Source organism: Anguilla rostrata, chromosome 6 (assembly GCF_018555375.3).
Source record: "Anguilla rostrata isolate EN2019 chromosome 6, ASM1855537v3, whole genome shotgun sequence".
Taxonomy (NCBI): domain Eukaryota; kingdom Metazoa; phylum Chordata; class Actinopteri; order Anguilliformes; family Anguillidae; genus Anguilla; species Anguilla rostrata.
In genome coordinates this window covers 15,640,765-15,668,722 of record NC_057938.1, presented here as the reverse complement: position 1 = coordinate 15,668,722, position 27,958 = coordinate 15,640,765, and the positions used below count along the sequence as shown (strand labels likewise).

Here is a 27,958-nt window from a genome sequence, read left to right as displayed (position 1 = left end):
ACCAAGATCTTTGCTTCAAAGCAACATTTTGCTCCGAAGGGCTACAATGAGTGGGTTTTACAAGTTGCAATCAAGCTAAATAATGTTAACTAACAAGTGGAAACACATGCATATTTTCTTTATATTTGAATGGATTCCCGGCCTTTGTAAGAATGTCTGAGGTCGCATTAGAGGAAATATCAGTCTTATCAGCAATATACTGCAATAAGGACGAATTTACTTTACTTGAGGAGTCAGGTGAGACGCGTTGTATCTGGTTTCCTATAGCAAGCGGATTTACACTAGCTTGCTAGCTAGCTATGATAACTTCTTTGAACACTGAAACGTAAACAAAAAGTGTACACATGGAACACGTCGCTCTCTTCGCAATGACATGGTTGTGTTAGCTAGCTAGTTCCACGCGGATTGCGATGCAATTTACATGTAAAGTATGCGTGTGGCTATAAGATAAGTGCTTCAACTTAATTATCTCGCTGACATAATGCTGCTGGTTGGTTAACGTAACGAGCTAGGTACTGTAGGCTTTCCACGAAATGAAAAATAGTCAAATGTGTGTCGTTGGGCAGGACAACCATTAAACAATTATTATCTTAATTTAACAATTCTAAAAGATTCTTTAAACAAATTGTTGACTTAAAGGAATGACGTACATTACGTATCATGGCTTTCATTGTTTAATTGTTCCATTAACGACCGTAACACCTATACAAATGAACATGTTACCTAATGCCAGACAGCAGATGGCTCTGTATTTCCAAGTGTTTTGCTACCCAATGATTAAAGAGTAATTTTATTGTGCTCTTGTCACCCAACTTACATTAAACGTTATTATTATTATTATTATTATTATTATTATTATTATTATTATTATATTGATAATGCAAGTTTGTATTAAAAATGTTTTCAAATTGATTTTCTGACTCAGCTGAAAAGGGAGTAGTATTCCGGATCCAGGTTGCAGCAGAAACAGAGACTGGGAAGAAGTGGGTGAGCCTGGTCTTTAACTTACCCCCTGACTACCCCCGCTGCCTGCCAGATGTGTCCGTCAGCTCGGAGAAGCTCACCAGGCAACAGTGCCGACGCGTGAGGCAGAGCCTGCTGGAGAAAGCATCGGAGCTCTGCTCGGAGCCCATGGTGCACGAGCTGCTCCTGTGGTTGCAGCAGAACCTTGCGGACATTGCCGGCATTGAGCAGCAGGTGGTGTGCGTGGGTGCCGGCGACGGTGACAATGCCGTGTCGGCCGCGGGCGGCGAGCTTTGGATGGCTTTGCTCCTGCTCGATCACATGAGGGCCAAAACCAAGTACAAAAAAATAATTGAGAAATGGACCTTGGAGCTGGAACTCACTGGGAGGCTCTTCATTGGGAAGCTTATTTTGATCATTCTGCAGGGAGCAAAGAGAAGCATAAAGGTACGGTGATTGCGACTGCTCATCATGCCCTTGCGCTGTACGTTAAGAGTCTTCAATCTGGGTCCTAGAGAGGCACAGGTTCTGGCATTTTTTTTAATTCAGACCCAGGAATCAAGGTGAGGTGAGATAGCTAATAAACCGGTTTAATTGGTAAATTGAGTGACAATGAAAACCAACAGACACCAAGGCTTCTAGAGTCAGGGATCCCATGGGATCCCATACATAAAGACAGCCTGTGTCACCTGGGTCGTTTTGTCCAATCATACTACAAACGTATGACTATGACACATGAATGTAATCTTCCAAAAAGGGGACTGTGTTTCTGGCAATTCATTCTGATGCAGAGCATTGTGTTTTAAACAATTAACACTGCCTCACCAAAATGCATGGAAGACAATAAACACACATAAGAAATGTGAATTGGTAATATCCAAGAAAATATTTTCACACAATTAATTCAGAATAAATACAAAGAATTTTAACTATTTCTACCTCAGTCAGTGTTTTTTGTATACCCCTCTGTTTAGTGTCTGTCCTATTTCTTAGTGAACGAGTGGGTGGAATCTGCACTCAGACCTCTATGGAGGAGTTAATCCCAAAGATAAACTTGTCGGTTGATGTGTTCACTCCAAGGCTGAGATAAGATTGGAGGAACAGATGTATTGACCGTTAAAAACTGTTCTTCCCCCAGTCTTCTCATGCCTGAACAGTGCACGAGAACAACCTGTAATTTTCACCCAGTATATGTAAAGGAAAAAAGAAAACTGACAATTTTCTTAAATCCAACTGCACCAGCCTTGAATTTGAAACTCAACATTTCCCCCCCATTGTTGAGTAGAGGAGTGGGCGGTATAAACATTATAAAAAGTATACTGGTAGAAATATGAGCCAAGATATGAATTTGGCCATATCGTCTATACCTGTAGAGAATGGATTTTGGTGGTCACATTATAGTGTCAGTGTTGGTCCTGGGCTACTATGAGATTGGTTCGGGCCAGTTGATTGAGTTTTCACATGCCTAATCAGGCCAGTACCCTAAGTAAATCCTATCTGAGTGGAAGAGAAAGTTTTTTTGGGTGTGGCTAGAGCTGCCGTTGTCCTACGAAGGAAAATCTTAATGCTACCTTATACAGTGGCATTCTAGAGAATTGTGTGCTTCCAACATTGTGGCAACTGTGCAAAAATCAAGGTCCATAAAGAAGTGGTTTGCCGAGTTTGGTGTGGAAGAACTTGACTGGCCTGCACAGAACCCTGACCTCAGCCCCAGCAAACACCTTTGTGATGAATTGGAAAGCTGACTGTGAGCCAGGCCTTACGTCCAACATCAGTGCCCAACCTCTCTAGTGCTCTGCTCTTGCAGAATGGAAGCGAATCCCTGCAGCCAAGTTACAAAATCTACCGGGAAGCCTTCCCAAAAGCGTGGAAACGGTTACAGCAGCAAATGGGGGACCAACTCCATATTGATGCTCATGGTTTTGGAGTGAGATTTTCAACAAGCACATATGAGAATGATGTTCAGGTGTCCACATACTTTTGGCCATGTAGTGTAATTTCACTGAAATTAGATGATTTTTCTAGATATTCCCTGCAGCTCGACCGGGTAAAATGGACTTTGCGGGTCCATCTTTGTATGGCCTCAAATCGCCAAAAATTAACATTTGAAAAATTCAACAACTACGTCTCTTACCAAATATAAACCTGCAGTAATGCAGTTACTCGAAAACATCCACAGGGCTTAAATTGTGCACTGTTTCATCGAGAACTACTTCTACTGCTTTGTTTGATACTTTGCTCATACTTTGGTAGAAGTAGTTCTCGGTGAAGCCATGCACAAATAAAACTCTGGATGTTCATGAATAACCATGGGATTATATATTTGGAAAGAGACATTGCTGTTGAATTTTTCAAATGTACATTTTTGGGGGTTTTAGGCCACATGAAGATGGACCCGCAAGGTCAGTTTTATCAGGTTGAGCTGCGGCGAATAACTAGAAAACGTGTCACATTTCAGCAAAACTATCTGGATGGACAGACAGATCCTACTACGGGTAAGTGGAAACATACCTTAATTTCATTTTTGTTTGAACTGCCCCTTTAAAATTGCTAGAACTGATCTGGCTGTTGGTATGTTAAGCACAAGAGAAAAGGTTCATTTCAGGCTTCCTGTGTTTTTTCTCTCTTAAGGAGTACCTTCATCTTCAGAAGACGGTGAAGGTGGACGTTGACTCAGCGGGAAAAAAGTGCAAAGAAAAGATGATGCGTATTCTTCGTGAGGCCCCGCTCCCCGACGGCTGTAAAGAGTTAAGCTCCGCCTCCCATATAAGTAGAATAAACCTGAATTAATACGTTGTCCTTTTAATGTGCTTTGATTCCACCTAGGGTCATGACCTGATGTTATTGATGCAGTTGCTTAATGTATAGGCCTAACTAATGTATAGAGATGTACCTCTGCCATAATGCAGTTTGCAGTGTGTTAAAGCTACCAAGCAGAAATACGTCATTTCATTTAAAATGAGATTTTCTTTCCCGTTGTCACCCTCCATCTTTTGACTTCCAGGCTGACATCATTTGAAGTTAAGGAGATTTCATCTGTGGAAGAGCTGAAAGGAGAATTTGAATTAGTTGGACTGCTAGAGCTCTACCAGGAGTTTGTGTGCTCATTGATTTAGTCATGCTTTCTCCAGGGGACTGGCCCCTCACCAAGAAGGTTTCCACCAGGCTGTCTCTAAACCAGGGCTGCCCAACCCTGTTCCTGGAGAGCTACCGTCCTGTTGGTTTTCACTCCAACCCTGACAAAGCACACCTCATTCAACAGCTAGAGATCTTGTTCAGCTGGTAATCAGTAGATTCAGGTGTACCGTTTTTCAAAAATTAAAGAGAGATTTCTCATTGACAAAAATTCTTCTCCACCCCGGAATTAATATTTTGCAGATCTTTTTCGGTAAGTCTGTATGAGATTTTCACTCTTAAATTTTGGAATTAATGCAAGCGTGTGTCAACTCTGGAACGTTAGATAGAGAGCCTCCATGGAAAAATAACTGGTTAAAAATAAACAATGGTATCAAAAATAAAAATGTAATGATTGTTGTCATTTGCTGTTTACAAATTTAGCTTTTTGCAGTTGTGTCGTGGAACACAACTGATTAACTCTTAATTCCTGCTCTGGGTCAGTCTTACTGCCTGTAATCACACAATAATGTGCACTTGTTTGAGCATTGGTAAGGGAAACTCTTTTAATGGGACACAATGCAGAAAGTATGAATCAAGGTCAGGAAGAATAGAAGCCACAACTTTACATGAGTTTTATTGATTTGTGTACTTCAGTGCATGGATAGAAAGGGGCATTCAAATGCTGTGTGTGAAACGTGCCAGCTGCATGCATTTTCCACATGGACCAACACTTGGCAGTGTATCAAGTGCAGTCATCGATGCGCAGACAAATCGCCTGTAGCGTTTTATTCCAAACGATCTATTTGCATGACAAAGGACAGAATACGTTTTAATGCCATCGGAGAGCAAGTCTCTACTTGCCTCGGTCGCTCCTCTATGCCATCGTTTCATTGCGTTGTCCTTGCGTGCGGCTGCACATTAAGCCAACACAGGGACTCCACCATATTTCATGAGCCCTTTGCTAAATGTCAGTTTCTGTAGTCATTTCACACAGGAACTCCGAATGAGGTCGTTCGAATGTCAGAGCGGGTTCTGTCATTTTATCAATCTCCTTCAAAAACGACCCTTATTGTTAGCTTCACCTTTGTCTCCGATTATAGCTGCTTTGTTATGCTGTACCACGCTTTAATTCATTCTGGATGAATAACGAATAGCAGCCCCTCAAGTAGGCTATCACCGCTGATGCAGTCGCTCACCGTAAGTGAAGGCTGGACTGCGCAGGTTTGAGCCCAGGTTGTGTGTAGGCATTAGCCAGCTATGACCGGGAGGCCGCAGGGGAACGCCTTTGGCAGCCAGAGGGGTAGGGTCCGTTTAATTAACGCGTATTTCTCAGGTCATCGGTATGACCATATCCTCCTCCTCCTCGTGGATGCCCCTGGAGCCCACAGGCAACGGTTTTGGGTAAGTTTAGGAACGACTTTACTCCGATCGTTTTTTTTTTGCCTTCTCCACTAGTTTGTGCGTCCTTTAGTCTGAAAGATCGTTTTACGCTTATTTTTCTTTGTCATAGTATACATGTAAAAAAAGAGCGTCATTGCAATGTGCACACATTTTCTTTTGCCAGTACTAAAGTAAAAATGAGTTAAGTTTCACAATCTTTGTCTTTGCCTTTTGAGAACTAGGCCTCCGCAACTCAAATGTTGATGTAGTCTTTGGGGTGTGGCTGCCAAACGCCGAACATTTTAAAGGAACATCGGTGGGAATTGTAACTATTTATTTATTATTTAAAACCACCCAGAAACTGAAATTTAGGGTGCAGTACATAGTAGGGATGTGATGTGTGGTCACAGTTTTGAATGTTTTTTATAGCAGTTGACAGGCAGAGTAATGTCATGGTGGCAAGTCATCCCGCTTTCTTTTCTCACTGTTATCAAATGGATTGTGATAGTGACAGCAATGCAAGCATCAAATTGTAGCACCAAACAAGCATCAGTGTAGGCTGTTGCCACGCACAGCTAACATACTGGTTTGCAGCAGTGCCAAATTATGAGTAATCATCCTAATCTATTGTTCATCATCCTTTATTCTGTGTAGGCTCTCCATCAAACGTCACTCCTTTCCCTCCAGACATGACAGTATGAGGGCCTCCCCAGCCCGGTGCAGTCATGGGTCCTGCTCTCCTGCAAGCAAGTGAAATGGATAGCGGTGAATAACATTTTGTCTAACCTGTGACAGAGCACTTATACAGCATGTAGCCTTGTGGAAATTACATTAAACCAGCTTCTGTTACACTAGCTCACCAGCTAAACTGTTACTAATATCCCATCATACAGATGATGGGAAATGCAAAAAAAATTATGACATAGAAGAGGCACAATTGACAATTTGCAGAACATTTTTTAGTTAATAGGAAATAGAATGGTTAGTTCATATGAAATAGCAAAACTAATCAAATTAGAATTACTATTATGTAAAACTGAAACTATTGTGCAAATATTGTGGCTGGCATTCCATATACCACAGGCATGAAAATCTGTTCAGAACACAATAATGATGCCCATAAATAAATAAGGAAAACTCTGGTGAAGCCTTAAGAATTTAAATGATGTAAGCAGAAAGCGAGGACTGTAACTGCATTGTCTACAATAAGGGGATAATATCTGCAAAAAATACTCCTGCACAACCTTAAAAAGGATTGTAGACCAGCCAAGTCTGTCTGTTTGTCCGTCTCTAAGACGGCTTCTCTGCTGAAGTTTGCAGGGTAAGCCTTTGTTATTTAAAAATATTAACCTAGCCTAATGAAAAAGACACGCCAAATGCCTCCCGGTGTCAAAGCTGTCACCGTACTGGAACTGGTAGGCCCTCCTCCGTGGCCTTTGCCATGACTTTCTGTGACTTAGCTCACCCCGCGATCACCCCTTAAATGTCAGTCACTCGGTGACATTTAATTGTTTAAAATGGGGGCTGTGAACCAGGAGCAGGGCGGTGGAGGCTGGACTGAGAAAGATTGTGCTGAACTCTGTGCTCTTAGACTAGTCCCTGGAGGTTACCCAAATTGGCCAATGAACCACGAAGAGAAGTGAATTTGCTTGTTTCAGCATCACAAATGTGAACATAGCAAGGGTGTTGACATTACCTAATGATGTTTAATGAGGTTACTGTTAAATATACATGCTGTACATGTTGATGTTGGGATGGGATTTGTGGGTATTTTTGTTCTTTTGTCAGCACGAATCCTATGGGATTGATACACCATTCCCTTTGTTTCAGAATGTTGTATTATTTGAATTTGAAAATAAGTTACCTTCGGTTGGTCCAACCTGATATTTCATGGATGCACAGTTCCAGTCCTGGAGGGCAGCGGCATTTGCAAGTTTTTGTTTCATTTTATTCAGCAGCCAATTTAGGCATGGATAACTAGGTGTGTGGGCCCTTTGTCCTTAGTCATAGTGCTGAAACATAAAAACAAATATACACACTGGCGCCTCCAGCACTGGCGTTCTGAACCCCTTTGACTGTTAGTTGGCTGATTATCCACTCATCTGGAGACCCAGGTCTAAATCAGTCCCTGATTAGAGGGAAAGAATGAAAACTAGCAGCACTAATGGCGGCCATGTTTGGGTATTGCAGTTGTATACTGTATAATTTAGTGTGGTTAAAAATATTATATGACTTGTATGATAAAAAAGTATTATTATTAGATATATTAGATATTATTAAATATATATTAGTAGATAATTCCACATGAATAATCCTCATATTAGGCCTAGATGTTATTTTTTTGTCAAAGTCGCATGCTGTGCAGTATGCTAAGTTAATAAAGTATGAACAAAGCACTCCAATGATTGTTCCTCTGTCATGAATCTGCAGACCTCGGGGTGCATTTTACTGTTATGACAGGGCGAGATTTCATTGGTGTTTAGAAAGGACCGCTGAGACTTTTTCGAATCCCCCGTGAAGACTGTTTCAGAAACTTGCCGTTTCTAATCCCTTCTAATTGGCCGCCGCGTCGTCGTCTCCAATTTTAACGATTTCAAAACGCCGTCTTTAGCCCTGCGCCGTGACAACCGTAGGACGTCGATTTGGTATTCATGGCGACGGATTCAAAAAGTACGGCACGGGCGGTAGCCTCGGCGAGCGGCGAGTGGAGCTCCCTGGCGGGAGTCCTATTAGCGGCAGGGGCCCTGCGCATCGCGGCGTTCCACTGAACCTCGCCGCCTGTCAGGCGGAGCCGAGTTTAAAAAGCCGCGGTTAGTATTCAGGGCCCGGCTGCTCCTGGGTGGTTCGGATAAAGCACTTGGAAACAGCGGGGATGGTGTTCTTGGCAGGAGCGGCTTCGGCATGTGCCTCCCCCCCACCCCCACCCCCTCCCTCACCTGTCAGGTTCAAAGAGGCCCTGGGAATTATCGGCCAGACCTCCGAACTCGGAACGGTGTTTAAAACTTTTATTATTTGTCTGATCTGCCCTCCGTCTCCCGATAGAGTGTCTGAGGAAACGAGTGAAAAATAGTTGTCACATAAAAAAAAAAACACACTCTGCAGCAATGTCCTAGATTAATATGCTGGCCAGGTACTATTGTATACTCTACCTGGCCGGCACAATATTCTAAGATAATAAAGCAGATTTTTTTTTTTTACATTAAAAGGCTGTCATGTATCTCATTTCATTTTGCACTTTCATGCTTTTGTGATACACCTGTAGAGCTTTTTTGAAAACGCAAGTCTCGTGCTTGATTTATAATGAAGTCGATACATTTTTCTCAGTTACATAAAAGACCTTGTGTCAGACAAGCTTTGGCTGTCTGTATAAAACTCAAATAGTGATGAGAGTGCTGGGCAACAGAACTGGGGGAGTGAGGCTTGATGAATCGCAAAGGGTGTGGAGCCATCACTGACCCACTGATTTATACCAGTCGTTGTGGTTTGCAGAGAAGAGGAAAGTAATTTGATTGGTTCGTGCAGATCGTACAGAAGCGGCAAGTGGTAACTCCGAACAGTCTCCGATCATTAGTACTGCTGTGTACATGAGATGCGGTCTTCAGCTTTTCAGTGATCGTTCCCAGACAGTTTACAGTCAGCAAAACGCATAGGAAGGGAACCACGAGGCCCAGCGATTGTGGTTATTTTAGCCGCTGAGATCCTCATCTTGTTACTGCGGGATGCATTCTGTCTTGTTTTTTCTGTGTGCATTACAACAGTCGACATATACTTTAGCTTTGTTATGTACTGAACAGATGGATCTAGGCCTGTATGCTATTCCACAGATGTGTCAAAATCAACATTATCATGTCACTGTATTTTCTCATGTTTCCCAAGTTTTGCATTTTCCAATTTGTCCCCCTTTTTTTTTACATATCAGGGTGTTGTTTCAGTTTACAGATGCATGCGAATGCTCAGGTTATCTAACTGGGCTGTAATTTTCCAAGAAGGTCACTCCTGTTTGCTTGCTTTTTTTAAAATGACACTCTTCTGGGGCTATCGATTGTACATAAAATCCAAGAATAGGAATGATAAAATAACTACAACATAACGCTGTGTGGAGTCATTCTAATCATGAAATATATGGATTTAAGACTTTGCTCTTGCTTTTCATAGCTCTACCTGTTCACATTATCCTGTGTTTTTGCGTGTATGCACATGAACATGCTCATGCATGCATAGTTATAAGAATATTATAATAAGTAAGTTAATATTGATGATATTAAAATATGCACGTTGCCCCAGACAAGGACTTCAACCAGACTAATTTAAAAAAAGTAAATGACTTGAATAATTTTAAGGTCTAGTGGTCTTCAGAGGTTATTGTGATGTAGAGTAAAATCATTACCTTGAATTAATTCTCAGTAGAACTAATTGAAAGAAGTCTCTGCTTCCAGAAAAACCTCTCCAGTATCCATTCTCTAAAGCCGATAATGGATATTAACCATGAATTATTAAAATAATTTGTCCATCGGGTGTTCCCCAGACTTGGTTTAATGTTCTAATGATGGCAGAGATTCAGGTCTAACCACCAGGGCCTTCTTCAGCCATTTCTTTGCAAGATTAAGATGAGATCTAAAACTGGAGACATTTTACACCTTTCTCTTGGCTACGTGTTTGCTGAGGTTCAGTGTGTATGATGCTTTCCTGTCAGGCAGGAATGTCCGGCAGGAACAGATTAGATCTATTAAATATCTCACCTTTTTTCTTTGAAGGTCGTGCATTACATTATTAATGAGCAGTAGAAAACCTCTGAACAAAATCAAGGGTAGCTCAGCCCGGAATTATCAGGGCAATCACGCCTTGCAGTAGTTCAGACCAGGAATGATCGGGGCAGTAATGCCTTGCTGGCAGGCTTACAGGTCTGTGCAATCAGGCCACCACGACTAATCCGGGATGCAGTCGCACGCTTTGTTTTCAGGCTGCTCGAGAATCACACACATCATGGCACCTCTTATCACACTTCATTGGCTGTCTGCATCCAATTCAAGTCACTTCTACTGCAGTGCCAAACAGTGAGTGATACTGACCCCTCCTATCTCTAACTATACGCCGTGCAGTCCAGCCGGCTCACTCTGCTCTATCTCCTTTGGGCACCCCACAGCCAATCCTTGTAGCTCCTCCTCTTCTATACCCTTGTTCCTCCCAACGGTGGAAAAAGCTTCCCCTCTTGATCAGAAAAGCAGAATAACTGGCTGTTTTCCATATGCAGAGGCTGAAATTCCACCTTTTCAGACTACACATCAATTAATTTTAGTATTAATTAATAATAATAACCTTCCTCTCCTGTTATTTTGTAGGTCATGTCCCATGCATGCCTATGCATGCCTTGATTTGATTGCAGCGTTACATATCTCTAGCTCTAAAGGCTGTTTTCTCGGTATGTTAAATTCACCTTTTGTAAGGCACTTTGGCTGACAGCATCTGCTAAATGCCTAGAATGTAAATCGCTTCATGTCATGTCTCTTGTCTGTCTTTGTAGCTCGCTATAATATCGAATCTCTTGAAATGCGGCGAGACGAATCTCCATGAAAGTGAACAAGCGAAAAAGAAATTCAGTATATTATAGAGAAAATGTAGTTGGGTGACAATCTTGAGGAAAAGCAATTTTGCAGTTTGGAAAGCCAGCAAGATGTTTCCCATTTGTTTATTTGTATTTTTGCCAATACAATAAATCTCCTTCCACTGGATTTATGAGCAAAGGGTATTTTTTGTTATTTGATTCACGAGTGACCGTGCTGGACTAAGTTTTGGACTTCTGTTTTAGCTTCATTCCATTAAGCCTGGGTTTATTACCTGCTGTATGGATATTTAGAGCCTATGTGTGTTACCAGCAGTAGCTGAATTCAATACAGACCAGCACCAAGAAGGCTATTGAGATGCAGAGTAACATTGAGGCATATAATGGTAAAACAACTCACAGTACTCACAGTTTATATAGCCCCTTTTATGCATATATAGTCAATTTGTATATATAACTCCTCCTTATAAATAATTATATATAATAAATTGTGCCAACCCAAAATGGTTCATTTGGGCCCTCGCTATGCCCTGAAAATGTTGCTTTACGCATACATATTGAGTATAACAATGAGGAGAATTGAGTTTGTGTATTAATTGGTTCAGCCCACTTAGAATAAAAAAGACAATACAATTTCTAACACAAACCATTTATTTGCAAATGGTTTACAAAGGACATGGAACAATTATAAAAAGCTAATATTCTAGAAGACTTATTTGGAAAAGATAATATATTGTGCCCAAAAGCAAAGATTATTTTGAACTCTCAAGCCTCATGATCTGAGGTTATTATACTCAGTAGTTTCTTGGTGAAGACAGTCATGACGATGCAGCTGGTTCATCGGTAGGTTTCCTTTGTCCAATGGCTGCCTGCATGTATGATGATATCCTTCTACACATAACAGAGGGACTCTGGTGATTGATCACTGGTCTGGTGGGACTGGTTCCTCGTCTTTCCCGCTGCTTTGGGGAAATTGTGTCTGGAAATCCCATTCCCGAAGGATAATGAACGACTCCTTCAGCCCATCTGCTTATGTGAGAGGAAAAAATGGCAGGCTTGTTATTGTCGTCAAGTTGGAAAGTGTAACGTAAAATTCTCAAATACTGTTGAACAATGAACGTAAAACAGGGCCTGCTACAGGTGCTAATGAGAGCCACAGCGTTCACTGCCCCATCTGTGAAAAAGAGGCCCCACCTCATCTATCTCAGATGGCACACTAAGGGAAATGATGAGAATTTTCTGCCCCTTTCAATGCCATGGGTAGTGAAGATTCCTTGAAATCCTCAAAACATGCACAAACATACACAAAGTTATCAGATTGAAGACGATATCTGCCAATATCAGGTTTATTGACTGAAATCTCTCATTTGGAAGGTTTTGTGATATTCAGTGTCACTAACAAAATCTTTGAGTAAAACTGGCATTCTTTACCCACTGTAAATGTCAGCCAAAAAAAAAGGAAAGAAAAAGACTGAAAGTCAGTACTTGGGTATATGAAAAGACTGTCAGGACAATGGGTTTTGATTCATAATTGCCCTGTTGCCTGCACCATGCATTTATAAATCAATTTTTCATCAGACTTCAAGGAGTACATTCAACCCGGAATTTCTCTGGAGTACTCTCTCAAATACTTAAAAAAAATAAAAATTAATTCTGGACTTCAATGTGAAGGTAGACTATTGATCAAGTTTTGAGCAACCCGTGGTGTCATTGAAAACTTTACGGTTTCTGGGTTGAACTTTCATCTCAGTAGTTATTAAAACTCACAGGAACAATATGAAACACAGTGAACCTTTTTATAGAATGACAGATAAGCAACCCCCCAAAAAAAAAAAAAAAAAAAATCTTGTCTTCATCCCATCAAAACAACTTTTCAATGCACCTTACGAGTTAACTTCACTTTTTTGACAATTTCTTTAGGATTTTTGATTGCTAACAACACACAGCGAAAGGCAAAGCCACCTACCTGGATTACCTTGCTGTTATGTCTTGATTTTCCATTGTTAAGCTTTGAGTTTTTAATCACTGCAACGGACAAGAACGCATTAGCTCATTAGTATGCAGGAGCATACCCACTGAATAATACACTACCTTTTTTAATTAAACTGGAGTAGTACATTTTTGGTGAGAGATAAGCATGTCATTGGCGTTAATTATAAAGCTAAAATAAAAACTAGTTCCAGTTTTCAGAAAGATGAAGATTTTTATTTTGATACAACATCAGAATATCGATGTATGCAATTAGTACGCACCATATTTAAATGATAAAGGGCCCATTTATACACAACAACTTATCATTTGCTTATTTATTCAGGACTTGGTTAAGCCTTTTCCATGTAATGACATCCTGTTTGTTGGTATCAAGTGCTTCCTAAGAGGGCTGGAAGTTTCCAATATGTATGCTCTGGTTTTGCATGAAGTGATTGAATTTCGCCTCTTAAAGTGGACTAGAGAATTTCATTTCCAGATATGAAAGACTCTTTTAAAAATCAGATTTGTTTTTATTTTTTATTTTTTCTGCCGATTGAATAGCGCATTCAACGTCAACAATAAATTGTCTGAAATGAACAGAAATGAATGTTTGGAAAAGCAAGGACAGATTACAAAGTCAATTATGAAAGCATTCGCCAACATGGCACGTGAGCAGCATGCGCTTATGTTTGTTCAAGGAGCTTTGCCGTTCCTGTCTCATTGACAACGATACATAAATATGCAGATGTGCAATATGAACGCAGCCATCAGTGGCCTTTTTTGTAATCCATTTTTGATGAACCCTTTGATTTACACATAAAAGAGCTGTAAAAACAGAAGTATACTCTTCTCAGATACATTCAGTTGATAAATATTTGAATACAAACCTCTTTGCCATGCAATTGAAGTTTATGTGAACCGCTTGTACGAAAGAAACTTTTTGTTGAAACTAAAAATTTTATGTTTAGTACGGTAAGGCCTGTATTTACAAGTTCCAAGGAGACAGGGGCAGGTTATTAATAAAGCCGTGGATGACAGCACCTGTCACCACTGCTTCTCGTGAACTGTGCTTGTGTTTGCCCTGCATTAAAACACAGAAACGGACATGCTTACACAGCCACCACCAGAGAGCGCTGTTGCACTACATGACATAAAATAATTATATATGGCATTTCAATTAATGAATCGAAGCTTCAGCAACGTTTTCACAGAGAGACATTTCGTCCTATTTCTGGTTCTGATTTTCCAACATGCTATATAACTTTAAGAAGACGATACATAGATTCATTTTCAATTCAGCTCGCTTAAAATAACTAGTGTTTTGTAGCGATATAAATGGAGCTCAATCAATGCAAACATTCACATTTGACCCTTGACCTGTGTCCAGATTAAGCTTTCAGAAAATAGTATACCACATTATCGCCTATTATATTATCAACTTAAGACACATAATATGACATGTTTGCTTTGCCTATGAGAGAATATATATTTATATTGAACTAAAAATAAAAAAGTATTTCATCTTGATGGTTAAGTTTGTATGAGCTGTTCAACGAGGCCATAGTTCAGCAGCTCTCTCTCCCTCTCTGTTGTTCTTGGAATCTTGTGTATGATGAAAGAACCACATAGTTTCCAGATAAGGTGATCAAATAAACACTCCTTAGCATGTGTGCTAAGCATGGCCCACTGATCCCAAGACCAGGTGACCCCAGCAGAAAGTCAACACATAAGCACTCAAAGTATGCATGTAAAGCAAGAACCACAGATTTTTCTCACATCAGGTGAACAGAGCAAAAACCCCAGCGATCATTCGTAAGCACGCGTGCAAAGCGTGGATTGCTGATCCTGGATGAGATGACCCCAGCAGAAACTCATAAGCATGCATCCTGAAGTCCTGTGGCCTGGGCCAGGCCCAGGTCCCCTGAGACAGCCTGACCGCTGCACTGACCGGACATCACTGACCTGCTTGACAGTGGAATTATTACATCTTGTTTGTATCTGTCTTTTGTAACCTGAGTTAGATGGAGCCTATCCTGGATTGTCCCTGTGGGTGGAGGGGGGTAGTCTCCACTCACAAACAGCATGGTAGAGTAGCTCTGCAAGGCAAAGGGGAGGATGATAGTACCTGAAGCTTTTCAATGAAATACAATAAACAGAACATCACATTAATCCCAATCAAATTTTGTTAGATGTTCAAATATGAAATGCAAATATATCAAACATTTGTTCATATTTATCAGAGCATCCTGCTGTTATACCAGCTTCATGAATTTCATACAATCGATACATTAACTAATTTACTACATATGCCATTTCATAATGTTTTATGCAAAATGAGTTGTATCTTCCCACTACCCTTAATGCAATTCTAAGAGAATTAAGCACTAGGAAAGTGATGTCATCCCTTCTTAATCACCTGCTCGATGACCACACTTCTGCATGTCCGTGGGCATGGTTTCATTTGCCCAGCCTCTCTCTCTCTGCGTCAGAATGCAGCATCTTTTAGCATTAAGACCTGGCCCGGTGACGCTCGATGAAAAGGTTGTGTTTCACCAAAAAAACGTCAACCTATCCGCCTTGCAATTGTTGCAGCGACGAAGGGCCAATAATGAAAAAAAATTATTATTCCAACATTTATATCTGGTTCACGAATCAGTGCCTGCTCTCGGCGTCCCCCAAACGAGCTCAACAAACCTCTGAACAAAGCTGAGCGGACCTGTGCAGACAATCAGGGTGGTTTTTTTTTTTGCCGCGCGCTCCCGCATTGCATACCAGAGTGGCCTTTCGCCTCGCTTGGCGACGGCGGCCCATTCTCCGCTGCCTCTGATTAATCAGTCGGTGTGTTGCGAGAGCCCCCATTACCCGCTGATCCCGCTGACAGATGGAAACCTCGCTATTTCATTTTTGGCCTGTGCATTTTCCAACTAACAACCTTATTCTGACTAACAGATCATTAATCTCGGACCGAATAACACATCTCTCCGTCACTTCACCTCCCCCGGCCACTGTGCGGCACCATGACGGCGAGAGTGGAAGCGTTTGAATGAGATCGCGAGAGTGTCGAATGAAAATGAAACCAATGTTGTCGCGCGGAGAGATATTTATTCATTAACTCTTTGGTTTTGGGACTGTGCCGTTTTTAATCTTGTTTTTATAGACAACGTGAAAGAAAAGATGGATGCATATATATCTAGGTTGAACCTTGAAGATGGCTGTCAAGTGATGTGTACCCTGCTGATGTGTGTTGCAAAATTGGGTTTGTGTGTTTTGCTGTTGCTTCAGGGTGTTCTTCTCCCCACTGACTACCGAATGACAAATGCTGGCATTGGTTTACCTAAATCCCTAAATCGATGTGGTGACCAAAGGGGCTGCCCCTCATCCAATTAAATCGCCACTGGGCGCTGATATATCTGCGTTTGCTGCATTCTGTCCGAGACACTTTCCCTGGAATTCCTCCAAAACACGCCCAGCGAGTTGCTCTTTGATCTTTCAGACATGTATTCTCCATGCGTCAAAGTGAGCAGTAATTGTCTTTAGGCCGAAGCTAAAGCAGTCGTGCCAGTGCATCAGTGTGATCGACGAGGCATGCCATTACCTCTCCCCTTAGCACCTCCTATCTAGCAGCCAAAGCCCAGCGGCTCTCGCGCTGACCTCTCCTCATTTGAAGTCATAGCAAAATTCCATGTTTATTCTTTGTCTGATTTTATACCAAAAGCAGGCCCCCGGAGCCGTGGCTCAGACTACAGATGAGGAGGTAAACCTTTTTTTGCGGTGAAAAATGTCCTGCCAAAACAGACGCAGGCACAGATTTGCCCTTGTAGAACGTGATGCAGGACTATTTAATCATGGAGAGACTGAACGGGAGCCACCAAACAGTTTAGTGTCGCGATGTCAGCATCTTTTATGCTGCCACCCTGCCAGTTTTTCCAGACATGTAAAAAGGGCAAGACCCTCGCTGGTCACGGAACATGCAGATGAGACGAAGCTGTCATTTAAAGAGGATCAGTTTTATTATCGATCAGCTGCCCTAAGCTGTGTTTACACTGATCTGCCTTAGCTGTGTGTGTACTGTTATACAGTGGTGCTGCTGACCTTGGAACAGTTGACTTTGAAGCTACGTAGATGGGATTACTGTGCGCTGCTACAACTGGACTGGCTACTGCTCTCCGATTTCCCCACTGTGCCATATGCTGGATTACAGGCTGACGCACTGTCTATTAAATGATAAAACGTACAGGTTGTGTGATCAATTGCCTTTTTGCACCTTCATTTTTACAAAATCTTGTTCCAACATTCACACTCATCTCTCTCTGAGGATCTGATATTCTTTTCAAGCTGTGCAGTAATGACTCAGCCTGTTGTGACAACAGAACCGAAATATTAGTAAGAACCTGTGATGTTAGGGGGTTGGGGAGTGACGGAGTAACAGGGTTGCTCCTCCTTATAGGCCCCCATTGCAGTTTCCCCAAAAGTCCTTTAGTCCAACGGACAGCAGTAGCCCGAATGATTGGGGTATTCATCTTAGACTGAGCCCAGCTGTGTCTCATTAACTTCATCTGGTATTGTTAAGCTATTTAAGGCGAGATCTTTATGGGCCCACTGGTTGGCTTTGGTTTTTGTTGCTTAGTAGAAGCCCTCTACCTTTTCTCTGGGTCCTTCCTAGCCATGGCATGTTATTCGTGTCCAATAGTCTTATTTTTATTTTATTTCCATCTCATATTTGTTTAGCCCGCCCTTTACTGCAACACCCTCTGTTAATTTGGTTCAGGAGCAGCATGCACCTGTTGTCCTTGGCTGACACTTAATTAGTACTGCATGTCCCCAAGTGCACCAAGGAAGGACGTAAATTGTAGCCTCGTGTAGATGCTGGTGCTTTGGAAGAAAAACAGTGTGACAGTTTTTTAGTGGGAACTAGTGTTGGGTTGAAAAGATCACATACTTGATTCTGTACCTGAAAAATATTTCCCAACAGGAGAAGCTTCAGTGAAAATATTAACTTTTAACTTTTATTGGTTTAAATTATCTTCACTTTTAGATTGTGGTCTATAGCCTGCTGTATGTTTGCTTATCTTGTATGTGTAAATATACCTGTTGTGTGCAGTGTGAGGACAAGAGACAAAACCTAGACTATATGTGAAAAAAATAACATTAATTATATTTTTGAGACATTGCTAGGTCAAGAAATGGATTAAATCAGAAAAGTTTGAGTCAATTGTATGAACAGCTGCAGGTAGTTCTAGCTAATAGTTAGGCCAGGACATACTGCAGCATGGCAGAGCCAGAACAGAGGATTTATTGTAAGAGCAATTGGGAAGACAGATGGCTGGTAAGCCGTACAAATTTAAGCTAGTAATTATGCATACTGTGAAGTTGGTTATGCCTTGCATCATATTGTGGTTAAGCATAACTATCATTCAAAGAAGGAGCCAGCACCCTTGGACAACCAATGGTGATAGTTTCAGCATCACACTTTGTACAGTAAAACAAAAACATAATATTATTCTTGGGGAAACAGTGCAAATTGCCTTGACCACAAGCCTCCAAATATTCAGCTAAATGGCTGAAATGCTTACTTCACGTACATTTCCAAGAAGTGCTGCTGTATACTGGACAATTTGTAAATGTCAGAAAGCTGACAAATTAAAATATTACCCTCTCTATTAAACCAAAGATATAGCCTACCGTAATCTGCAAGAGTGGTTTTAGTCAACTGTGTGTGACTCAACTTGATGTTGGCTTCCATTGCTGGAATATGAACTGTCCACACGTATTTTAATTCATAGGAAAAGGTTATACATTGACAAAGGTGCAATGCTGAATCAGTGTTTTGTTGAAAGTGCGGTAGGAACTTACAGGGTGGCACAACTGACTTTTGAAATAATATCTAATGGCAATTAAATACGGTAGATGGCAAAAAGAATGACTCCACGAAGACAGTGATCACATTGGAACACAGCTGCCAAATGTACAGGGACTGAAGGCTACAGAAAAGACTCAGTGCTGTCAAACCAAAATAGAAGAATTTGGCCTGACAGGCAAAACAAAGATACCAAAAATACCATGTGGGAACTCTAGTAGCTCCAGTTTTGGAGCTGTGTTCCTTGTTCCCAGGTCAGACCTATTAACAGGTTTCTAGAGTTCTACCTTGGTTGCTGTTTAGTCCAGAAAGTCCTCAATGTGGTTTAAGTCTAGTCATGGTAAAGACCAGATCATAACCCCAGTTCCCTCTTCTTCCTTGCACTGTCATTTTAAAATGGCAGCATAGTGATTGCTATCCTAGTGGTGCCATTCTGTCCCTAAAAATATTCGCTGAACACCAGGTTTGGGTGCCATTCTATTCTAGTTTTAATGAAATGAAATTCAATGAATTAATAGAATTTTAATAAATTATCTTGAATTGAAATGGACTGGACCTCTGGCCTCTGCTAATCTCATAAAGTACTTTGGGATCAAGAGTTCAGTTCAGGTCAAAAACATTGGTCAGATTATGCACAGATTTATGTTGTAAATGTATGTATATGCTTGACAGCTAGTGTATAACTATATACCTGGAGCCAAGCATTAGCTGAACTAGTGGGCCACTATGTGTGTTGTATCTACACATGTTTGCATTTCTACATTTCAGTCAGAACAACTGACGCTTTCAGATTAAATATATTGATGAATATGCAATTTAATTATTTTGGTTTGGGGCTGATTGGATTTAGTTTCAGAGTTTTTGTGCAAGAACCAGCACGCACTAACCTATCAAACAGGGAGCACAATACGTGTCCCCTACTAAACAGAAGAAATATCAAAACCCCCCCAGTATCTAAAGGCTGATCCAAATAACAGTGGTGGAGGGCGCATCACAATTCTATGAGCAGCAGAAAAGATTGCATGCAAAGAGCAGCACAGGCAATGAACAGTGTTATGTTGGTTGAAGAGATCTGAGTGTCGGTTAAAGAAGGTGCTCCATTGGTGATGTGTGCATGTGATTGGCTGAGTTTGAGAACATGAAATGAAGTGTGTATGTGATTGATAGAGTATGGGAACATGTAGTTGCTGAGGCCAATGGTTGGCTGCCGCAAGAGTTTCCTGACCGAACTTGCTCTATGCACTTCATGCGCGATGCTCATGTCTCTATTATGTGCTAAATCGATATTGTCAACTTAAGTGTTCAGATTATAGTGTCAAGCACATCACATGCATTAAGAATAAATAAGGAAGAAACAGTACTTCTTTTCCAGCTCTATTAGCTTTCACGGATGCAGCATCTGACATACCTCAATTACCTTGATTAGATTCTGATTAAATTTTTCTCTCTGCACCTTTGGAGCGCAGCCTGGAGTCACCTGTGGCTGACTTATTACAGGATGTTGAGGAAAAAAACAACAAAAGAGGCTACCAAATGCAAGCAGATATCATTAGGATGAGGGATGCACTTGGTGAATATGGTGTGATGGGTTGGAAAAATGAGCTGTTTGAATTCTTAACAAATGTAATTTGTCAGCGTTTAAAGTGGCAGATACGGGGAAAGTGATAGCCAAGGTGTTCGTTTAGTCTCATCACGGAGTCAGACTAAACGGGAACATCCAGACAAATTAGCGTTAAAACCACGCCCCCCCCCCCATCCTTCCTGCCCCCCCTGAGTTATTACTGATGCCACATTCAGCTGCCAGTTTAGGGCGGTGTGGGATTTCTGCTTTTCTAAATTGCTGGCAAAAAAAAAAAACTGTGTTGGCTTTGCCTGCCGCCTTTTCGCTCACAGACCTTACCTAGCGGGGAAGTTAGAAATGACAAAACTCTTGTGTGTGCTAATATGCCCGGGTGCAGGAGGTTTTGACATATGATACTTGGCAGTTACACACAGGGTCAACTGGCACATCATGCTAGTGCACTGCCTCATGTTTTGTCATGTATTCTTTAGAAAACACTTACCGTAGCGCCAATCAGGTTTGTAAGCAAACATATTAACCAATGATGTATTAAAGAAATGCTAGCATAAAGAAATCACTGCGTAAAAGAAAGGGGATGCCCCTATTGTCTTGAGATGAGCCAGAATGCTGTATAAATACTGTGTGAGTGCGGTTATTTTTGGCAAATGATTTGTGTAATTCTGCTGAACCAGCCTCCGAAACAAGACTGTGAAGACTGAGGTTTCTTCCAGACTAGTTTGCGTGCGTCGTGATGCACCTTCAGCCATTTGCACAACCACGAGTGGGGTGGAAGGAGGCACTTTCAATTTTTTACTTGAAACATCAGAAGGTACTTCTGAAAGTGTGTCGGCTTCTGCAAGTAGGCTTAAAGAACAGTCATGAAAATTTTTTTAAATATATTTTTTTTGCACAAATGTTTTGGGTAAGTTACTTTTGGCAGGCATAAGAAGGGCATCTTGCCCAAAACGTGTGCGCATGTGATATTCACGAGTGCTCCAGTGACTTTCCTATTGGTGAGTGATCAAACGAGACTGACCAATCACAGTGAACAATATGTTGCTTTGCTTTACCTTAACTTACTGGTTGCCAGGCTTTTAGTAAAACCTTAAATGCATCTTTTAAACCTTTCACAAGGAGGCCAATGGCCAAACCTTTTACTACGTTAACTTCATTAAATTTACAAAATATTGAACTCCAATTTAGTGATATAAAAGGAAATTACAGAAACATTTGTCAGAAACATCTCTTGTGTGTCTTCGGCCAAGTTGTAGCACCTGCTGAAAACACATATTTATTTGGCTGAAAAGCATTCAATATAACATTTCCATAGCAAAAATATTTGATTCAGGAAAAAATGTTTCTCTACCCATTTTCCTTGAATCAATAACTCATAGATATCAGGCAGTGGCAAACATTTGCTAATGTCTAAATGACAAAGGCTTTTATTGACTTATTATTTTAGTGAGAAAGAAAGTGGGAGAGAGATGTGTTTACAGTATTGATTTCATCTTCCTACCTTGTATATACGAGAGAAAGACCTCAGTCTGCAACTACGCCTATTTACAGGGTCATCGGCTAAAGGGAAGGAACTGATTCACTGTCTACTGTGGTAGAAGTAGTGCTGGCAGCATGGCCACACTGCAGAGAATTGCTGTCATACTAATGATGCAGGCTCTCTCTCTCTCTCTCTCTCTCTCTCTCTCTCACACACACACGCACGCACGCACGCACGCACGCACGCACGCACGCACACACAACCAGAAGCCGATCCTCAAACTGAAATTAAGACAAGAAATTTGTTTCCCCCTGTGACCACAATTGAAGCCACTGGCTGAGTGATATAATAAACATTTCTCAAGAAGCTGTGTGGTACAGCTCCACTCTCTGTTTTTGCTCATTTAGTCTTAAAGTCCTGCACCACAGTCAGTGGATCCAGTCCAGTGTCCTAAGTCAAAGAATGACTGTTTTCAGAATGATAACTTAATCTAAGATATGATTCACTATTACATCTTTCAAATTTATTTGTATTATTTTGCCCATTTTGTATTTCAGTGCACCAAATGTGGCATATAAAGTGTCACAACAATTAATTTTACATGTCATACTCTACAGATTTATGTTCCTAAGGCACTGCATTTGCTTGGGAATTATTTATAAAAATGTAATGACATAATTAAATAAGGGGATTGAACATGCTTATTAATATAAAGGCTTTATGGGATTTTCCGCTAATGTCTTATACATGCTTTTTAAAGGCTTAAGGAATATGTTCATTGTTTGACTGTCATGTCATACTTCATGGTTGCTGCCATAGAAGCACTGGTTTTAAAATGCAGAGTCATTGAGTGGAAGAAAAACAAAAGAATGCCTTCGCAGGCAGGGCCCATGTGCATTATGGGACTTGCACAATGCTTTGAATATGACTCATGGGTTGCAAAGATCAAACCGGATGGAAGATGTTTCTACATGAAAATTGGGAACATTTTTGAACAATACAGATTTGAAATAGTCACTCTACACCTTCGATTTCATCGAAAAGGCAAAGCACGATGCGTATTCCGTGGTGATGCGGGGGTGGAATGTCAAGGATTGGTCTTTTTCTCTTTGTTCAGACTGCCAAGGACAGGGGGAAAAAAAAAGCAGGTCTTACACGTTAAGAATGTAAATCATCACCTGCAGTAACAAGGACATATGAATGGCATATTTGGAAAAGGTCTGTTCTGTTGGCAAGGAATGCCTTTGGGAAACCGTGTGCCGGCCTCTGTCTTCCTCTGGAATGGAATGCGTTCCGGGGTGTGAAAGAGGGGGAGAGCTTTTAGGGAACAGACTGCTTGTGCCGATTGCACAAACCATTGTCCCGGTATCAGTTAATCCCCGGTTCGATCTGTCACAACTTTACCCGCGCTGCACCTCATCCGCTACAGAGGAACGCATATGGCAGCTAGAATCTCGCAGGCAGACTACGCTCGTTGGCTCACAAGGAACTGGTGATGAGCCAACCTCCAAGTCTGCTTGCCTCCCACTGACAGGCGTGATTCTCTTCCAGGTCTCGTCCTCATACCGCATTTCAAATTTTTAATAAGGAGGATTCCTGATACCCCTGTGCTGTCTTTAATAGGCCTGCCACATACGTTTTGTGTGTGTGAGAGACTGTGTGAGAAATCCACTGTGGTTCCTGAGTCTCATTAACTCGCCATATATTGCATCTTATAATTGTAGGATGATTCAAAAGTGGCCAAGGGTCCTTCTACGAGAAAATTAATTCCAAGGAAAGCATTTTCCTGGACCTACAGCACCACGAATGTATAAATGAGATATACAGAGGTGTTTGACATGGTGTGTGCTAAGCATGCCCAAATGAACCATTCTCTTGAATCCATATTCAAATAGTTAATAATTCATAATTAAATCAATTAATAATGAAACCATGTTAAATATCCATGTTGTAACTGGATACACAGTATATACATACATAAAATTATACAGGTAAAATGGCAACAAAATTGCATTCGTTGATTTATTTTGTCTCCAGTAGAAAAAAACTCATGGAGAGTACTCTGGTGAATATAGCTAGGCTGCATTGTAGTTTAATAGCTTGGGAACTGGGGTTGTATATCAGAGATTACAGGTTCAGTTCACAGGTAGGACACTGCCATTGTAGGGTACAGTATGGAACCTAACTTGAATTACTTTAGTAAATGTATATATGAATAGCCTGTAGGCTGTGAAAATCAATGTAGACAAGGGCATCCTGCTAACTGGAAAAATTAAAGACAAAAAGCAATGATCAACGTGGTGATCTGTGTTGCTATGTTTAGCAAGTCATTTTCCTGAAACCTGCCAGAGAAAAATCTGTTAAGTGGGCTTTAAGATTTCTAAATGTTTCTCATTTAAATATACGTACATTCATTCATTTTAAATATGATTTTGTGTCTTTCACTCAAATCATAACAGTGGCTGAGTTGATGTTTTTAAACGATTTACTTGTTTGTAGCATATCCAGATCAATTTGCAGGGCTTACTTTGTACCTTAATTTAATTTAAAAAAAACTTTAATTCACAGTTAAATGTAATACTTTAAAAAAGAATCACAGGCAAGTTCAGAAATCACTTGCACTCAAAGTTGAAAGCAGCCGTCGATCATCTCCAGGCCTAGGTCTATCCGTACAGGCAGATGTGCGCTGAAGCGTTTTATAGTACTGGAATCCCTTGCTCAGTGATACAGCAGTTGACCTAAGAATAAAACCTCAAACCTTCTGTCAGATTTCTTCACAAATTAGCCGCCCTGCTGCAATGATAAGAATATTTTTAGACAATGAAGACCCATACAATAACTCCACAGACTTGAATTACCAAAAAAGAATTAGCATTACATATTAAAGGACTGTTAAAAGGACTTCAACTTAAAAATATTCAATATATGGTAAGTCATTAAAAATATAGGATTGACTACTTCAAATTGATTCAAAGCGGCATCGAAAATGAAGATTTATCAGTTGGCTTTCATGGTGTGAGATTGTCCAGACAGAGACAGTGTTTTAGGAAGCGTGTTCTTAAATGTAGCCTCGCCCCCCTTTCCTCAGCTGACAATAAAGTCACGTTGTTGGGCACTTGTGCACGTGGGTGCAATTTTATGCCTTTTACATGTGCAGGTGAGCTTCAGCTGCTTGAAAAGGTGTCGGTTGTATGCTCGCTCAGGCGGGAAACACACAGCGCATGCTGCTCGAAGCGACCCCTGGAAGAAAAGCGGATCTACGCAGTTTGACGGGGGCATTGAAGCAGACTGGAATTTTAATTATTTCAAATGAACACTTTCCATAAATACCAATCCTATTACAAGTTGTCATTGTGCACTGGAGGACGGCTGGATTTTTGGTTATCTGTCAAACTCAGCAGAATTGCTGTTTCGATGGAAATTGAATCTGCAAAACCTATACTGTTACACATTTTCCGCAGGCTTTTATTGAAGACAAACATCACAAATTATGAGAGGATATCCATTCTCCACTTCTTCTTTCTCGCTTTTGTACCTGCTACCGGGAAATAGGAATTCTCAAATTGGGGCACTTGTTATGACCCTCAGTAGGAATGAACAGTTAAAATATTACAATACATTTTTGTTCCACACAGACACTCGTAATTGAAGAATGATTGCTTGTATCATGTGTGTCAATGCTGGGGAAACAGGACTGATTGTATTGAATTTGCAATCATTCTGGCATTCTCTTGGGAGTGCTGCCAGCTCTGTCTAATTGTCATAGTGATTGCTTTGCATCTTTGAACTTTCCTGAAGTGTACTTGGAGCCTGGTTGATCTCATTTTGTGGGGGAAGTGCATGTTAAGTAGGCATTTGAGAATGGGTCGAGAGTGGGTGTGCACATTTTCTAAGAGGACTCGAACGCACTGAATATCAAAGATAAGGAGCATGCTCTATCGCTTTCGGTTTTCTATTTTTCTGTCTGCCGCCCATTTAGAGGACGCCAGGGATGTTCTGCAAACAATGCTAGCCCCATTGGAAGGTGTTGTGTTGGAATATGATTGGACAGCACCAGGCCAGTGTTAACTCACAATTATCCACCGACTTATTTCAGGTACACAATGGGAGCAGATGTGCACTCGAAATACTGAATTAATTCATTTATTTTCAGAATTTCTTTGAAAATAAGATACATGTATCGTTATCAAGCCAGCTGCTGCCCTGCAAATTAGACAATTACGAAGCAGAAAAACAGCTGACTCTGTAATCGATTGTTCGAGACTGATGTGTTGTGAACCCCATGATGGGTGGAGTGTTACCAGTCACAAACTCGTAAGAGCAGATCAAATGACTTTGTTCTTGATATCAAAACAATATGGTACAAATTAGTGAACTTGTACACACTGGGTTTCATGCAGCATCACCTTCCATCACTACCCTGTAGACTTCAGGGTGGACATTTGCCACCTTGTGGTCAAGATGAACCAAGACTTTATCGGGCACGGAATATACATTAGAGTAATGCAGACATTTTTCTGCATTTGTACAATTGCCATAGGGACCCCTTTCTTCAGCTTCACCCTCTTCAGTTAATGGTGTTGACTCCTCTTCTGTTAACAACCACACACTCAAATCACTTTAGTAGATGGAATAGCTTGATGAAATGAATTCTCTCTACAGGAAAACTGTAATTCTAACCTAAAATACAAGGAACAGAGAAGTGATTTAGAGTTACATTGACAGTTCATCAATAGGTTCAAAGGCTGCCAGGGCCCAGTCTTTCTGTTTTCAGCCGTGACAATATGATATACTGTTGAAATAGCTGAGGCAAAAGCATGGGTGCTGACTTACAGACTCAGGGATTGTTCATTCCCCGAGTCCACCAGCCCAATTTAACAGGAAAATAAATAAGTAAATAGCCCTGATCATCACTCACCAGCTAATGACATATCTGAACCCAGCGATGATGGCGGGGTCTCTTTCCCTGGGCAAATGCAAACAAGGCTACCGGCAAAGGCGCTCGCCGGCGGGGTGGGCGGCTCAAAGGTCAAGTTCACCTGCATATTTTCTGGGCATTATCAAACGGAATATCCATGACGGGAGGCCCCGCACCTCAGCCCGGGTGCAAGCCGGTCCGGGGGCCCTGGGTCCGGTAAAGGCCCTGAGGTGTTTGCGTGCTCAGCGTGAAAACGCGAAGCCCGCTCTCCCGTCTCTGCCTGAGATCTATTAGACCAGACACTCTGAGTTATTATCCATGCCGCACATCATCAAAATGGATAACAACAAATGATGGGGGCTTACGAGCCGCGTACCGCATATGCATAATTAATGCTTTCTTTTTTCTCCCCTCTCTCCCTCCCACCGCGCGTGCCTGTTGTCTGGGAACGAGGCGCTCGTTGTCTGTGCGGCGAACGCGAGATAATGTCACCAAATGGGAGATGATGGATCCAGACGTAAAGTCAGTGGGCATTAACCTGGGCGATGTCAGGCAACATGTGGATTTGTCTTAATGAAGCAAAATGCCTCCCGTGTGGAGACTGTGGTCCTGTTCAAATGGTGAACAATTCTGAGCCTAGGAGACAGTGGTGTCTAGCTGAACTGGGGGGCTCTGTTTAACATCAATTGTTTTGGTATTGTTTCTTTTTCATTTTTTGGTCCCACTTACACCTTAGGATGCCCTAATACCTGTACACCACACCCAATGTATCTTTACTCTCTGCTACATAGCTCTTACAACCTATAATTTCTGTAAATGCATGTGCAGTAACTCTTGTGAGAAGTTTTATAAGTAAAATGTTTTAAGGCCATATGTGAAATTGAAATGTGAGTTTTGGCATTCTATCTGATCTTCTGACTCATTCCAGCCAGTTGTCAAGTCAAGTTTCAGACAGCCTGCTTGAGCCAGTAGATTTCAAAATTCTGAGAAAGAAAAAAAAAATGTTTCACGTGATCATCTCCGAACAAATGTTGCACTGAGGAATTCACTTTCAACCATGGTTCACCTCAGAAAAAACTGCTTCTAGTTGATAGAAAGACTGCTGTGCACTTGACATTTCATGTAATCTGCTTGGT

General features: G+C 41.2%; 1 protein-coding gene across 1 annotated transcript; it reads left to right on the top strand.

Moving 5' to 3' along the window:
- The first annotated feature begins 10 nt into the window (after nt 1-10).
- On the top strand, nt 11-27,708 carry rwdd3 (RWD domain containing 3). Its single transcript, XM_064338612.1, has 6 exons — nt 11-237; nt 926-1,410; nt 3,595-3,710; nt 3,968-5,481; nt 6,115-6,225; nt 27,276-27,708. Exons 1-4 carry the CDS (start codon nt 153-155, stop codon nt 4,077-4,079), a joined length of 798 nt encoding a protein of 265 aa, XP_064194682.1. The 5' UTR covers nt 11-152; the 3' UTR covers nt 4,080-5,481; nt 6,115-6,225; nt 27,276-27,708.
- The last annotated feature ends 250 nt before the right edge of the window (nt 27,709-27,958 follow it).